A 16,608-nucleotide genomic window follows, 5' to 3' on the forward strand; every position below is an offset into this window, starting at 1 on the left:
ACTACTTTGCACTGCTTGGTTCAGGACAAGTCTGACTCCTGACTCACAGGTTAGTCAGGCAGCTCAGTCAATTTACCTCTTAACCAAAACAAGGAAAGCTGACAACTAATAATTGCTTCCCTCATACTGCTATTAGCCAGTGATATAGAAACTCTTCTACACAAATGCAATACAATCATCAATTTCTTTTCATGTAGATCTATGGGAAAGCCCAAATATTGTTGCTAGGTGCTGTGGGTCTGAATGTTTACAGTCAGTGAAACTCAAGGCAACCATTATTACAAATATTTTTACCAGAAAAGCGAATCAATTACACTTTTCCCACAAATTAGTAGTAAATGTATTCCTCTAACCAAATTGAATATTCTTACTACCAAGAATACAATCCACTCACTTGGGACGAGCATCCATGATGAAGATTTTATGACTTTGTGCATTGGCATCCATGATGTGCTGTATATAAACTTCATCATCTCTACATCGTTTTCCACCTACTCCCACCAATGGCTGTGAGCAGCGTGTTATGGTTGCTTGGCTTTCAGGGTGAATCCAACTCAGTACCTAAAAAACAACCAAAGATGAATGAATACAGCAAAAATAATCAAGATAGCTATCCCATTTCTCCCTGCATTACTAATTTTTTTACACAAGGAGGACAATACAGCAGCGTCTGCCCTCTTTTTTCTCCTATTTGAAATAGAAACCATGTCTGGGGTATTGGCTGCATGTTGTTGTGGGGTCAAAAGCTGCTCAGTAGCATGTAACTGATACTTTAGGGTCTATATGGGCACCTATATGGACCAGAGCCACACATAATTTTGTCTGTGATAGAGGAAATCTCTATTTATAGAGAAAGGATACTTTATACTGCAACTGTCTCTTGATTATGCTGTCCCCCAACTCTTAATACTGTCCTGCACCATTTCTTTGAATGTTCATTTCCTTTCTTTTAGCCAAAACCTGTGGTGGGGGAACATATTACCACTGAGTTTTCCCACTTGAGTTTAAAATGCAACAAAAACAGGATGGGGATAGGACTAGGCATCCTACTCTCTGTAGCCCCAAAGGGGACATTCCTAAAAAAAGCAAAGCCATAAGAGGGTCTGGGAGGTGTTTTCCAACCAGGACCCTCATGTATGTGGATGTGGTATGGATTAGAGTAAAATGGAAGAGATAGGCAGTATGTTTGTGAGAAGATGGATGTGTTGGCATTGAGTACTAAGTTGAAAAAGAGGGCAAAGTTTGAGTTTGAGTGTGTAATTGGGAGGGTGTCAGGAGTGAAGAGATGATGAGGAAGAGATGGGGTGGCTATATTAGTAAGTGAAGAGACAGGTAAACGTGAGATGGAGTGGAAGGAGGTTTCTTCAAGGTTAATGTGGATGAAGGTGAAGTTGGGAGAGATGTCGGTTTTTGTAAGTTAATATGGGATTGGAAGTGAGAAGAGTGTAGAGGAAATGGAGGCTTTTTATATAGATTTAAATAAGTGCATAAAGGGTTTAGGGAAAATTGTCAATGTAGTGGTGTTAGGAGATCTTAATGTTAGGGTAGGAAATGAACCAATAAATGGAATGGTTTGGGAAGTGTGAAGTTCCAGGAAAAAAATCATAGTGGAGAATTTAGTGGGGATGTGCCTTGAGTTCATGATAGCAAAGAGTGTTTAGGAAGGAAGCCAAGCATAAGTACACATGAGTGAGGGTGATGGATTGAAGGGTGGTAGAAGGGAAAAGAGTAGGAAGAGTTTTGAATGTGTTCCAAGGGGAGAGAATGGGGGAATATCAGATCATTTTTTGGTGAAAGGTAAGTTGAGAGTGGAGGATAGATGGAGAAAGAAGAAAAGGGCAGAAGGTAGGGGGAGATAGGGAGGTACTTAAAGTAAACAGCTTAACCATTTCACTCTGGGCCAAAATCTCGCGGGCAGCATTAGCTGCCAGACGTACGGTGTTGGGTCATCATACTCGCATTATAAAAAATAAAGTCATCGCTGTATCGATCGTTCTCTCTTTCACCCATGAATTTTAATAACCATAGAAAATATGATGAAGCCAGTTTACAGAGTATGGGGGTCATGCAGGTACAACTACAATAAATATAATCAAGATGCCGACATCGGCATCCTCACGTACCTACTTGCTCCTCATGACACCTATGTAGGTGTCACCGTATGGAAGGGGTTAAGTGAGAAAGAAAATGAGGCATAAAGAAAGAAGCTGGGAGAGGAGTGTGAAGGAGTGGGGGATAGAGTAGAACTAGATGTGGAGGAGGAATTGGGATGGTTCAAGGAGGAAGTTACAAGGTATGAAAAGTTGCGTGTGTGGAACAAGAAGGATGGGAGGAAATAGAAGGAAGGGTAGTGAATGGTGGGATGAGGAAACAAAGAAGGTTGTAGAAGTGAAGTGAACATTCATAGATTGGTTACAAAATAGGACGAGGGAGTCATATGAGAGGTAAAAAGAAAAGAGAAGTAAAGCATAAGATGAAGGAGGGAAAGAGGAGAGATGTGAAATAGGATAAGAGTATGACCAATTTTTGAAGGCAATAAGAAAGTGCTTTGGAAGGAAATTAAGAGAGGAAGAGGAGGCGAATCAAGTAGAGAAGAAAAGGTAAAAGGTGCAGATGGAGAGATGTTAATGGAAGAGATGGTAGCAAGAGGAAGATGGGAAGAGTATTTTAGGGACTTGCTAAATGTGAAGGAGGATAGGAAGGGAAAGAAAATGACTGTGATGAATGAGGAAAACAAGAGGAGAAAAATGGAAAGATAAGGTGAAAGTAGTTCAAATGACAAGAGCAGGTATGGCACCTGGGTTGCATAGGTCTTATGCGGAGTGTCTAGAAAAGGGAGGCATAGTTATGATGGACTGGCTGGTGAGGTTGTTTAATGTTTATGGAAAGTAGAGTGCCAGAAGACTGGAGGAGTGCCTGTATAGTTCCACTTTACAAGGGAAAAGGGGACAAGTGTGAGTGTAGTAGTTTCAGAGGGATCAGTTTGTTGAGTGTAGTTGGGAAGTCTTATGGGAGGGTTTTCATTAAGAGGATTAGGAAAGGAACAGGAGTAATTGGTGAGGAGCAGTGTGGTTTGCGTGGATCAGATTTATGTATTTACCTACCTAGTTGTATCTTACAGGAAGGGGAGCTATGCTCGTGGTGTCTGGTCTTTGTATCTCTGTCTAGTTTGCTTTTAAATTCATGTATAGTTTTTGCACACACTATTATTTTATCCAGTTTGTTCCAGATAACCACCATTCTGTGTGGAAAACTATTTTTTTTAGGTATCCTTTTTAAGTTTCTTTTCATGTCCCCTTGTATTTCTCTTATCCCAATTTAATAAGTCCTCTCTATCAAGGACTTCTGTGCCCTTCATGATTCTGTAAATGGTCAGCAGGCTGCCTCTTTCTCTTCTTTGTTCCAAAGTCAGTAATTTCAATTTAGCCAGTCTCTCCTCATATGACAGGTTTGAAAGTGTTAGAGCCATTTTGTGGTTGCTCTCTGGATTTGTTCAATTTTCTTTATATTCTTTTTGGTACTGGGTGCCCAGTGTCACAGCATACAATAGTCCAGGCCTTATTAATGTGACTAGTATTTTTTTCTTTTTTCTTATTTTTCATCTAAATAGGTAAAAGCAACCTTTATTGATCTTAGCAAGTTGTAAGATTCTCCAACAATTTTGTTTATCTGTTTATCAGGGGACATGTCATTTGAGACAATTACTCCCAGGTCTTTTTCAGATCCCACTTTCTTAACTTGTTTGTATTTCCCGAGTTGTATTTTACAGAACGAGAGCTATGCTTGTAGTGACCCGTTTTCGTATCTCTCCTCATCCGGTTTATTCTTAAAACCGTGTATAGTTTTGGCACTCACTGTTTCTCCATTTAGTTTGTTCCAGACATCGATCACTATGTGCAAAGCTATTCTTTTTCAAGTCTCTTCTGTAACTGTCCTTCTTTAGCTTCTTTTCATATCCTCTTGTTTCTCTTCTGTCCCACTTTAGTAAGTCATCTCTATCGAGAATTTCCATCCCTTTCATAATTCTGTAAATGGTCAACAAATCACCTCTTTCTTTTCTCTGTTCCAGTGTTGATAGATGTAATTTCTCCAATCTTTGTTCGTATGCCAGATTTGACAGTGTAGGTGCCATTTTTGTCGCTGCTCTTTGGATTCTTTCTAATTTTCTTGTTCTTTTTTGTGCTAGGTGCCCAGTGTTTCAGTATATTCTAGTTTAGGTCTTATCAGTGTAACCACTATTTTTTTAACCATCTCCTCATCCATGTAGTTGAAGGCCACTTTCATTGATCTTAATAAGTTAAAAGTCTCTCCAAATAATTTATTGATATGTTTATCAGGTGTCAAGTCATTTGAGATGATTACTCCCAGGTCCCTTTCTGAATTGACTTTTTTGACTTCCTTGTTTCCAATTTTATATTGACCCGATACTCAATTTTTGCTTTTTCCAAATTCCATTATGCTACATTCCTTAATGTTGAAGTTCACCTCACACCTCTGACTCCATTCCCATATTTTGTTTAGGTTTTGTAGCGATCTGCAATCTTCTGTTCTTACTCTCAAGTAATTTGGCATCGTCAGCAAAGAAATTCATGTAACAATTTACTCCCTCATCCATATCATTTATATATATGGCAAACATTAAAGGAGCCAATACAGAGCCTTGTGGGATACCACTCTTCACATCTTCCCAGTTCGAATTTTTCTCTAAGTACCACTCTCATTTTTCTCCCAATTAAGAAATTCTTCATCCATTCCAGCAACTTATCTTGTATTCCTCCTATTATTTCAATTTTTCTTATTAATTTTTATGTGGTACTTTGTCAAATGCCTTCTGCAAGTCCAAGAAGGCACAATCTGCCCAGCCATCTCTTTCTTGTATTATCTCAATTAATCTTGAGTAAAAGCAAATTAGGTTTGTGGTACACGATCTTCCACTTCTAAAGCCAAATTGTTTAGGGTTTACTATTTTATTTTCTTCCAAGCGTTTGGTCCATTTGTTTCTGATAACTTTTTCGTACATTTTTGCTACTGTGCTTGTAAGGGATACTGGTCTCAAGTTTGTAGAATCTTCCCTATTTCCTCCTTTCTATATTGGTACTATGTTTGCATCTTTCCAATCTTGCAGTACCTTTCCTTCTTTGAATGAGAAGTCTATTATCTTGTATAATTTGTCTGTCAGTTCGTCTATACACTCTTTCAGTATCCAATTTGCAATTCCATCTGATCCATGCAATTTCCTGACATCTAGGTTTTTTTATTTGGTCTCTTATTTCTTTATGTGTTACCTTTATTTCTTTAATTTTGGGTGATCTTTCTTGTTGTCCATCTTCCCAAGATTGTGAGCTCTCAATTGTAAATACAGACCTGAAATGTCTGATCATAACTTCTGCCATTTCTGTGTCATTTATATATTCTTTCTCTCCTTCACGCAATTTCACTATTTCATGTTTATCCCGTCTGGGGTATTGGCTGCATGTTGTTATGGCAAAGTAGCATGCAGATGATACTTTAGGGTCTATATGGGGCGCCCCTATTGACCAGGGCCACACATCATTTTGTCTGTGATAGAGTAAGACTCTGCTCACAGAGAAATGATGAAACTTTTATTACTGTTACTGTCCCTCTGTTATGCTGTCCCCCAACCCCTTGTTGCTGTCCTGTACCTTTTCTCTGAATTTCATTTCCTTGTTTCACCTACCCTGTGTGTGTGTGTGGGGGGGGAGAATACTGCCACCAGGTATTTCCACTTGGATCATTAGAGGTGAGAAAAACGGGATGGGGATTTGGACCAGGCATCCTTCTCCCTGTAGCCCCACAGGGGACATTCCTAAAAAAAGTAAAAGCATAAGAGGGTCTAGGAGTTTTCCGACCAGCACCCTAAGGTTTGGGTCTTTTAATGTGGTACAGATTAGAGTAAAAGGGAAGAGATAGGTAGTATGTTTGTGAGAAGAAAGATGGATGTGTTGGCATTGAGTGAAACTAAGTTGAGAGGGAAGGGCAAGCGTAAGTTTGGGAGTGTAATTGGGAGGTTCTCAGGAATGAAGAGAAGGCGAGGGAGAGAAGGGGTGGCTATACTAGTAAGTGAAGATACAGGTAAATGTGTAGTGGAGTGGAAGGTTTCCTCAAGGATAATGTGGATGAAGGTGAAACTGGGAAAGGAGATGTGGGTTTTTGTGAGTGCATATGGGCCTGGTAGTGAGAAGAGTGTAGAAGAAAGGGAAGCATTTTGGATAGATTTAAATGAGTGCATATAGGGATTTGGGAGGAATGTCAATATAGTAGTACTGGGAGACCTTAATGCTAGGGTAGGAAATGAACCAATTGATGGAGTGGTTGGGAAATGTGGAGTTCCAGGAAAAAATCGTAGTGAAGACTTCATGGTGGAGATGTGTCTAGAGAGTTGATGATAGCAAATACAGTGTTTTGGAAGAAAGTCAAGCATAAATACACATGGGAGAGGGTGATGGATAGAAGGGAAAATAGAATGTTAATGGACTATGTAGTGGTAGATAGGAGTATAATAGGAAGAGTTAAGGATGTACATGTGCTAAGGCGAGAGAGTGGGGGAATATCAGATCATTTATTGGTGGAAGGTAAGTTGAGAGTGGAGGATAGATGGAGAAAGAGGAAGAGGATAAAAGGTAGGGAGGTGTTTAGAGTGAACTCTTTTAATGAAAAGGAAAAGGAGGAGTACAAGGAGAAGCTGAGAGAGGAGTGGGAGGGAGTGAAGGATAGAGTAGAGCTAGGAGTGGAGGAGGAATGGTGATGGTTCAAGGAGGGAGTCACAAAGTGTGCAAAGATGGTGTGTGGAACAAGAATTGATTGATTGATTAAAGGTTATCTGGTATCATAACTGCCAAGGTTATAGACGCCGAATTGTTAAATTCTTAGATTCAATTTTGGGTATAATTAATAATAATAGAGATTTACTATGTATGTATACATACATACACCAAAGGATATTTCCCCCTTACATGGGGGGTAGCCAAAAAGAAAAAGGCATTGAAATCCCTCCCACCCATTTCATTTCCCATATACTCCACTCCCCTCCACCCTCCCTCTTATCTTGGCACCTCCTGGATGACTGGTCATCCCTGCATCCTGTCCACTGCCCTGGGTCAGAAGCAGTGTCGCTAGAAACAGCACATCCACAACAAGGCCGCTTCATAAATTTGGCAACACCCCCCTCTCCGTCCCCTCATGCAGAAAAGGAGAAGACAGGGAGAACTCCCTTCAGGCTGCGTCAATTTTTTTTCATACATATTTCCTCACCCCCCATCCCCCACCCACTCCCCCTCATGTATCACAGCATCATCTATACACAACCCTTCTCCATTCACCCCTATCTTCTGTCCTTTCCCATCCTTCCTCCACAGACATTCCTCTCTTTTGTAAAGCCCCTTTCACCCCCCATCCATCCATCTCATCCTAGGATGCCCCCTCATGTTCACTCCACCTCTGCCTTCCACACTTCTTTTACTAATCTTTCTTCACTCATTCTTTCCATGTGTCCAAACCATCCTAATACTCTTTCATCAACCCTATCTCCCAGCTCCCTTTCCACCCATGTTCTCCTCCTCACCTCCTCATTCCTCACTCTATCTAGCCTAGTAACCCCTATCATACTTCTCATACATTTCATCTCAAACACATTCAAACTCCTTCTCTCTTCCTCTCTCATGTTCCATGTTTCTGCCCCATACATTGCTGTTGGCACAATCACTCCTTCATATAACCTCCTCTTAGCATCCATTCCCAGATGTCTATTTCTCATTACACTTTTTAATCCACCAAGGCATTTACTCACTTCTCTCAATCTACATTCTACCTCCACCCCCATTCCTCCCTTTTCTATCACATTCGCACCCAAGTATCTAAAACTATCCACTTCCTCCAGTTTCTCACCCTTAATGCTCACTTCCAGCCTACTGTCACTCTCTCCCCTTGTACATCTCATCACCTTACTTTTGCCCACATTTATTTTCAGCTTTCTTCTTTCACACACCTTCTCAAACTCTGTCACTAACTTCCTCAATCCCTCCTCTGATCCTGCTACAAGCGCAGTGTCGTCAGCAAACAACAGCTGGCTCACCTCCCACTTTTCTCCATTTTCTTTAATCATCTCCAACCCCTGACCCACTACCCTTGCATTCATCTCTCGTACCAGCCCATCCATGTAAAGATTGAACAGCCAGTGTGACATAACACATCTCTGATGAAGTCCCACCTTTACCTCAAACCATTCACTTTCTCCATTTCTAATCTTAAAGCAAGCTCTACTACTCTCATAAAAACTCTTGAATGCTCTTAACAGCTTTCCTCCTATCACATATATCTGCAGTACCTCCCACAGTGCCTTCCTGTCTACCCTGTCATAAGCCTTTTCCAGATCCATAAAAGCCCAAAAAACATCTTTACCTTTTCCTATAGCTTTCTCACATATCTGCCTTACCACAAAAATCTGATCTACACATCCCCTACCCATCCTAAACCCACACTGTTCCTTGCCAATTACTCCCTCTCTTCCTCTCCTAATCCTCTCAATCAAGACCCTCCCATAAGCCTTCCCAACTACACTCATAAAGCTGATCCTTCTGTAACTACTACACTCACACTTGTTCCCTTTTCCCTTGTAAAGCGGAACTATACAGGCACTCCTCCAGTCTTCTGGCACTCTACCCTCTCTTAAACAAACATTAAATAACCTCACCAGCCAGTCCACCATAACTGTACCTCCTTTCTTCAGACATTCTGCATGGCATCCATCCAACCCAGGTGCATTACCTGCTCTCATCATCTTAAAGACTGCCTTCACTTCATCCTTCCCTATTTCTCCTCCATTTTCCTCACTCATCACTCTCATTTTCTTAGCGCTTCCCACTACAACTACCTTTCCCTCCCTATCCTCCTTCACATTTAGCAACTCCCTAAAATACTCTGCCCACCTTCCTCTCACTGCCTTCTCTTCCATTATCATCTCTCCATCTGCACCTTTTACCTTTTCTTCTCTACTTGATTCGCCTCCTCTTCCTCTATAAAGGTAAATATTAATAAATCTAAATTTAGTATCAGATATTAGTTATCAAATGGTGTAATGGTTATATACATATGGTGTTAAATTATGTTAAAATCTGAAAAGAGTTAAAAGCTATTTGGTTTTGATTAATATTGTTATTACACTTTTTAGAACCAACCAGTCCAGAGTCTAACCAGGCCCTTATAGTGTTGGGCTGGAAAAATTGGAAAAGATTGAGTAAATATATACATATATGTAGGAGCATATCCAGTGAAATGAGTAGCAGAATTATATTTCAATATTAACTTGTATTTGTTACTAAATTTGATCAAGTAGGTTAAGGGGAGAATTTGGGTTTTTTCTTTTTTATCATTGGATTTCAATGAAATTTGTACCATATTATAAATGTTCTCTGGTGAACATTTTGGCAAATTTTCATTACTTTTGTCATTTAACTTTTTGAGTTATGGTCATTTTTGTCCTTTTTTTTTTACCTTTTTTCGCTTATTTTCAAAGTTATAGATCTCAAAAACTGTATATCACATAAATTTCAAATTTAGAACCTGAAATGTATGGGTTTTAAATAATGATTTTGTCAATACAGATTTTTTATATTATTTTTGTCTTTTGTTTAATATTTTTTTTTTTCAAATTCACATGAAAAAACTCAAAATTTTGAAGAAAAAAAAACCTGCCATTTGCCAACTTAAGACACAAAAAATAAAAATTTCCTATTTTCAAATTTTTAGACAGAGCCTTTAGAATTATATTACCTTTTTCAAATACGGTGTATCTTAAAAAATAGCTGAGATCTATTGCTTTAAAGTCTTAAAAACTTTTTTTCGGGAAATCGCTGTCAAAGTTTAAAATATGTTATACTTTTTTTTATTTCTAACAAAGCCTATCCCTGATATTTTTTCTTTTGTGTATCATCATGTTTTCTATGCTCTGTAAACTTCAGAAACAAGAAATACATGATAATTTAGTAATATAAATATGTTTTGTACTCACCAGTCACCGCCACTGCAGGCAATTGCTGATACCCAGTCCCCTCCCACCACCTTCTGGTGTCAGGATACTATCTATACATGACTATAATAAAAGTATAGTCATGACTATAATAAAAATATAGCCATGCATAATAAAAGGGTATCATCTGGCACCACCAGACTCATGTCGCTGGGTTTTGAATTAAAAGCCATCAGGATCATAATCCTTTGAGGGCTTGGCAGTGGCACCTTGCTTCCTCTTCTTGGGTGACACTGGGGATGACCTCCTCCTTTCAAAGAAGCTGTCACTTTTGAGTGTGTCAGCTGTTGATGCGAGTCCTATTAATGACAAAACAGAGCCTTCTTCATAACCAAAGTTATGTTGCAAGACTGTTACCTGTGCAGCAAAAACCAATTTGTCCAGTCCAGCGAACTTTGACTTGGAACACTTTCCCCAGAGCTTGGCATGCAAACTTTTATTAGGATTTTGTGTTTTGCCTTTGAGACACTTTTCTAGAAGATCTTTTCTTGTTAGGTCTTCATACACACTTTTAATCAGGTCTTGTTCTTCCTGACTGACTCGAATGGCAACTTTCATTGCCTTATGATCAAAGGTTTCCCCTGCTGCTGTCTTTTTCTTGTAAAAACACCATGATTCTGGACAAAGATCATGTTGTGGCAACTCATTTGTGCTTATAAATTACAATGATAAAAAGTTGCCATTACGTCAAGTTTTAGCTCCTCCCAATTACCACCAATTTGCCTGTTGACTGCATTCAGGTAGTATTGTTGCAAACGTTTGATAACAGATTCTGGCAGGGTCATCACTGACCTAAATTGAACTTTTCCTGTCTTTGTTACTTATTTTTCTCTCCTCTGTTGCTTGAGAGTCAGCAGCCGCTTTCCCATTCTTTTATGCAAATGATTATTGCATTCTTCCTTTATTACAGGATGCTTTTTGCCATAGGGGCTTTCATCACCATTCAACTGTATAAGGGCCTTGTATGTACTGGAGTCCCCATCACTAACCATAGTCGTGCATCTAACCTTCATGTCACTTGACCTCTTCCACATTCTCAAAGCACACTCAGGTTCCATGCTAGCTGATGGCCCAGGGAAATTTTTCTTACATAGATTTTTCTTTTTGTGATTGTCCAGTTTAGCTGTCAATTCTTCTTTAGTGATCTTATTCTTCTCATATTTCCCTGTAAGGACAGAACAGGCATGGCAATATGATCCTTTGGCCTTCCGTATTTGCTTTATCTTCCTAGGAGGCATTATGACAAAAAATAAATAAATAAATAAGAAACACAAATATTCACACAATTTTTTTTTTTACGAGATTACACTCTCACGCAATCAAATTTATTGTGTAACTAGTGCGTAAGCATGCTCTGCGTGATTGGAAAAAGCTTCTACTGCAAAATAAAAAAAACAGAATAAAAATATCTGCATTTTTCGCGAAGATATTGAAGAATAAACAAAGACCTAAACAGCTGACGATTTGTTTATGGGTTCGTCCAGGGACGCCATTTAAATGCGTACTACCGCGTATTTAAAGAGTCGTACGTCAGACGCCGTAGCGTATTTCGCCTTGAGAGCTTGTGAGTGCACTCCTAGATAGATATTGGTTGCCATATAGCAAAAAAAAAAAATAATAATAATAATTTTTCAACCTTAAATCTCAAAATTCTCCCCTTCTTTTAAGAGGTCCTGAGGCAGCAGCATCTACATCGTGGGACCACCACCCAACCCCAAGAGTTGGGGGCCAAACGGCGGCAACCAGCCCTGGCCACCGGCTCTACGCAGGTGGCACTGATCCCCAAGAGGAGCTACGACTGCCTTGGGGAGTACCACAATCCTTTTTCTCAACATGCAATGTTACGTTTTTTCTGCACTGAGGGGTCATTTTCCGGGGATCACCCCTCTTCTTCTACTTTTAGCCGGAGATGTAGAGAGCAGTCCTGGGCCCACCACAAAATACACATGCCCAACATGCTCTAAACCCATTACTTTGAGCAGACAGACAAAGGGCTCAGTTCAGTGCAATATGTGCAAAAACTGGGCCCACCTCACTTGTACAACACTTACTGACACAAACCAATACACAAACACTTGGACATGTTCTTCCAGCCCTCCAGTAATCCCACTCCCACCTCCCCAACCACAGCCAGCACCCTTACCCACTCCCAATTTCCCTTTGCCTTTATCCCCAATCAGTACTCCCCTTCCTTTGTTCCCAATCTCTCCTTTCCCCCCTCTAACCCAGATCCTATACCTTCCCCATTAACACCCCAACCTCAACCCCAAACAGCAACATACAACACATACAGAACACACAACATCAACATATTACAACACAACATTGATGGTATTAACATGAAAAAACATGAACACGAGCACTTTCTTAAACAACACAACATACATATTGCAATTATACAAGAAACAAAACTAAGACACTCACACAAAATACCATCATTTCATAATTACACCACCATCAGACAAGACTGGACCGATGGCAATGGCGGTGGACTCATCACCCTGATCCACCACTCCATCTGTTTTGTGGACACAAGTGCCACAACCAAAATTCTCCTCCCTACCACAGATAACACTACAGAAATCCAATCCATTCGAATCCACACAGGCAACAAATCAACACTGACAATAGTTAACATGTACATTCCCCCCCAATCATCCCCCACAGTTCCAAACACCTTCAGGCCTCAATTTAGCCAACTAGCCTCAATCCCCAACCTGATCATGGGTGCTGACTTCAACGCCAAGTCGTCTGCCTGGTATGTCGACAACCCTGACACAGACAGAGGGCTTGATATACAGACTCAGTTTGACTCATTGACTATCATGAACAACACACATAATCATACACATATCCCACACCAAGCCCTCTACACTACCTCCTCTCCTGATATCACCTTTTGCTCCCCCTGCCTAACCCCAACAACATCTTGGAGAGTGGTCGGAACCCTTGGTTCTGACCACCTTCCAATCATCATCACCACCGAAACAAGATGCACCCCAGTTGGCCACAGACACACATACACCAATTACAAGAGAGCTAACTGGGAAGCTTTTATTGAAGAGACAGAACAACATTTTGAAACACTTAACAGTACACCAATCACAAACATAAACAATGCTGTGCACACTTTTAATACAATCATACAAAATGCAGACAAGAGATACATCCCCAGAGGCAACAGAAAATCACACAACCTCAACTTCACACCAGAAATCCAAGGCCTCATCAGACGAGACACGCTTAAACACAATACCCCCACACCTATCCCTCAAAACATAGCAAACCAAATACAAACACTAAACACTGTGATTGCCAATAAAATACATGAACAAAAAACACAAAATTAGCAAAACTTTATCAATACACTTGATCACAAAACAAACACCAGCAAATTGTACAAAACACTCAACAGCATTACACTATCCAACAGTAAAACAACACACTCTCATGCAGCAATAATCACAACAACAGACAATCTACCCTCAAACAGACAACAAGCAAACACACTCATAAATCATTTTGCACAGACAAGCCATCTCACTTCTCACCCTGACAACCAACGCACTATTCGACATAAGAAAGACTTTCCCACAGACTCAGACTATACACCCTTCATAGACAGTCAGACAAAACACATAACACATAATCTCATGCACTCATCTGCCTGTGGCCCTGATAACATAAGCAACATCCACCTAAAACACATTGGACCACAAGGTATACACGCACTCACAAACATTGCAAACTACAGCTATTCACACAACACTATACCCGACATCTGGAAGCATGGTAAAATAATCACCATTCCAAAACCGAACAAAGACCCAACAATCCCAACATCGCACTGCCCAATTACACTTCTCTGCACCCCCTCTAAAGTCATTGAACGCCTAATACTTAAACTTGTCACACCACATATTCCCCTTGCTGACTCACAACACGGTTTTAGGCCGCTACACTCCACAAACACTCTTCTGATAAACCTCACACAAAGAATTTTAGATGGCATCAATTCAGATAGGCCCCACCACAGAACACTTCTTATAACATTAGACATTAGTAAAGCTTTTGATGCTATCCCCTGCCACAACCTAACAAATAAAATATATAACACAGACATGCACAATAAAACGAAAAGATGGCTGGCCAATTATCTGGCAGGTAGGAATGCTTATGTGTCATATAATGACCAATCATCGCACATCAGAAACATTAAGAATGGAGTACCACAGGGCTCTGTTCTATCCCTCACGCTCTTTAATCTATACATGCATGACGTACCCACACCAGACACCTCAGAAATACAAATCTCTTCCTATGCAGACGACATAACAATCACATGCACACATTGTAACACAGACAAAGCTGCAGAAATAATCCAGCCATACCTTGATACACTCAATGCATGGTTCATCACAAACAGACTCAAAATAGCTCCAACCAAATCTACAGCAACACTTCTCACCAACTGGACAAAAGAACACAAATTCATACCTCATCTCAACATCAACAACACTCTAATACCACACACAAACACACCGAAAATTCTTGGTGTAACATACGATACATCCATGTCTTTCAAACAACACATCACAAACATAAAAAACAAATGCACACCTAGACTTAACGCACTTAAGTCAATCACTGGAACAACATTTGGACAAAACAAAGACACTAACACAACAATATACAAACAATGCATACGCTCAGTGATGAATTATGCGAGTCCTGCATGGGCTCCTAATCTCAGTGAGACACACCACAACACCCTTCAAATCATACAAAACAAAGCCCTAAAAACAATTACAGGCTGCACAAATACAACACCTACAGACCACTTACACCATGAAACAAAAGTCCTCAAAGTCAAGGACCACCTCGACATGAGAGGCACACAAACACTTGCCGCAGCCACCACAAACACATCACACCCACTACACTACATAGCAGAACACCCACACACACCAAGAAACATTAAAACTACACCCAAAGACCTGTATCACACACAGATACTCTCTTCTCTTCCTCCACAACCACCAAATACCAGCCTTCGGAAACATATTCATAATCATATCACTCACCGCTCCATTAACACACTGAAAGACAACACACTGCTGCATGCCAGACCCCTGATATCCACCCTTCTGAATCCTCTCTCTCACAAAAGGAGAGTCCACTTGGCCAGACTGCGGTGCGGCCACCACCCAGCACTTCTAAGCTACCAGAAGAGGCTGGATGACCGCATTGTGAACAGCTGCCCAGGATGTAACACTTCACCCCATACCATACAACACATAATGGAAGACTGCATTATACACAATCATGCACGCAAACAACACAACATACACTCTATAAAGGATTTGTGGGAAAACCCAATTTCGGCTGTGGCATTCCTTGGGGAGACGGGACTGCTCGGACAGACAGTCTAGGGAACGACAACAACAACAACAACTTCTTTAAAGAATTTAATAACTCCCTCATAATAATACTGCAGTTCTTTTCCCAATATCTTGGCCAAATTATAGTTACCATCTCTCTCTCTCTTATTTGGGAAGTGACGCTCTCTCAATTCTCTGTGACTAGGGCATTCAACCAGCAAATGTTTAATAGTCATGGGGTTTCAGCAATCTTCACAGTAAGGTTGATTTTCACCACTCATAAGATACCCATATAATTACTTCCCATTTCCTTGGCATATATTCATATTTACAGGGGTGTATGTTTGTGGTGATCTCTTTCATTTTGTTAAGTCTCACTCCACTCCATTGTTGTTTCCATGACTTATGGATGATATCCGTGATGCTAGGAAGGATGTCTCTATCTGGTATTGCACACCGTTTAGGGATCAGACTGGTTGCTGCTGACTTTGCTAATTGGTCAGCTTTTTTATTTCCATATATATGTACATGTGCTGGAGCCCAGCAAAAAGATATAGTGATCCCTCTACATTGTAGTAGAAACAGCCACTGTGAGATTTTCATTGTTTGTGGATTATCGCCACTGAAGATTTCTAGTGCCTGTAATGGACATTTTGAATCACAAAAGATTGTGAAGTTGGATGTCTGTAGAGTTATAATGTGTTCTCAAGTGGTTAAAATTCCATATAGCTCTGCTGTAAAATTTGATGCTGCAATAGGTAGTGCTCCTCTGCAGCTAAAATTATCGCTAAAAACTCCATATCCGATGCCAGCATCTATTTTTGAGCCATCCGTAAAAACAAATGTGGAATCCAAATGTTCAGTAACATGTTCTAAAAACAGTCCTTTAATTTCTGCATCTGATTTACCTTTTTTAAAACCTTTAAAATATCTACAAATTTAATTATGGGTAACTTCCACGTTGGGGGTAACTAGTAAATTAACCGGGCAGATCTGATTTGTGATATTTATAGTCTCCAGTATTTTTCTTATTCTAAAACTAAAAGGTCTAGGATATCTTGGATGATTTTCATAAAAGATATTAAAACAATTTCTGTTGGCTGTAGTAAGTGCTCTTGATTCAGGGAGTCTGTGTCCTAAACCAATACCGGATGACAGATGAGTTGGTATAGTTCAAGTGGA

At 40.1% G+C, this 16,608-nt stretch overlaps 2 protein-coding genes across 5 annotated transcripts in view; both read right to left on the reverse strand.

The window, feature by feature from the left end:
* Nucleotides 1-16,608, reverse strand: part of LOC143039895 (glycerol kinase 5) — a 474,671-nt gene that overhangs the window by 451,294 nt on the left and 6,769 nt on the right. The gene's annotated exons all lie outside the window — the stretch shown is intronic.
* mtm (phosphatidylinositol-3-phosphate phosphatase) overlaps nt 1-16,608 on the reverse strand; it is a 161,383-nt gene that overhangs the window by 61,328 nt on the left and 83,447 nt on the right. For all 4 annotated transcript variants that reach the window (XM_076210225.1, XM_076210223.1, XM_076210222.1 and 1 more), the window contains one exon: nt 395-561. In XM_076210225.1, coding sequence (XP_076066340.1) covers nt 395-561 — 167 coding nt within the window. The remainder of the gene's footprint in view (nt 1-394; nt 562-16,608) is intronic.

This window comes from Oratosquilla oratoria, chromosome 27, assembly GCF_046742065.1.
Source record: "Oratosquilla oratoria isolate Oo_2021 chromosome 27, ASM4674206v1, whole genome shotgun sequence".
Lineage (NCBI taxonomy): Eukaryota > Metazoa > Arthropoda > Malacostraca > Stomatopoda > Squillidae > Oratosquilla > Oratosquilla oratoria.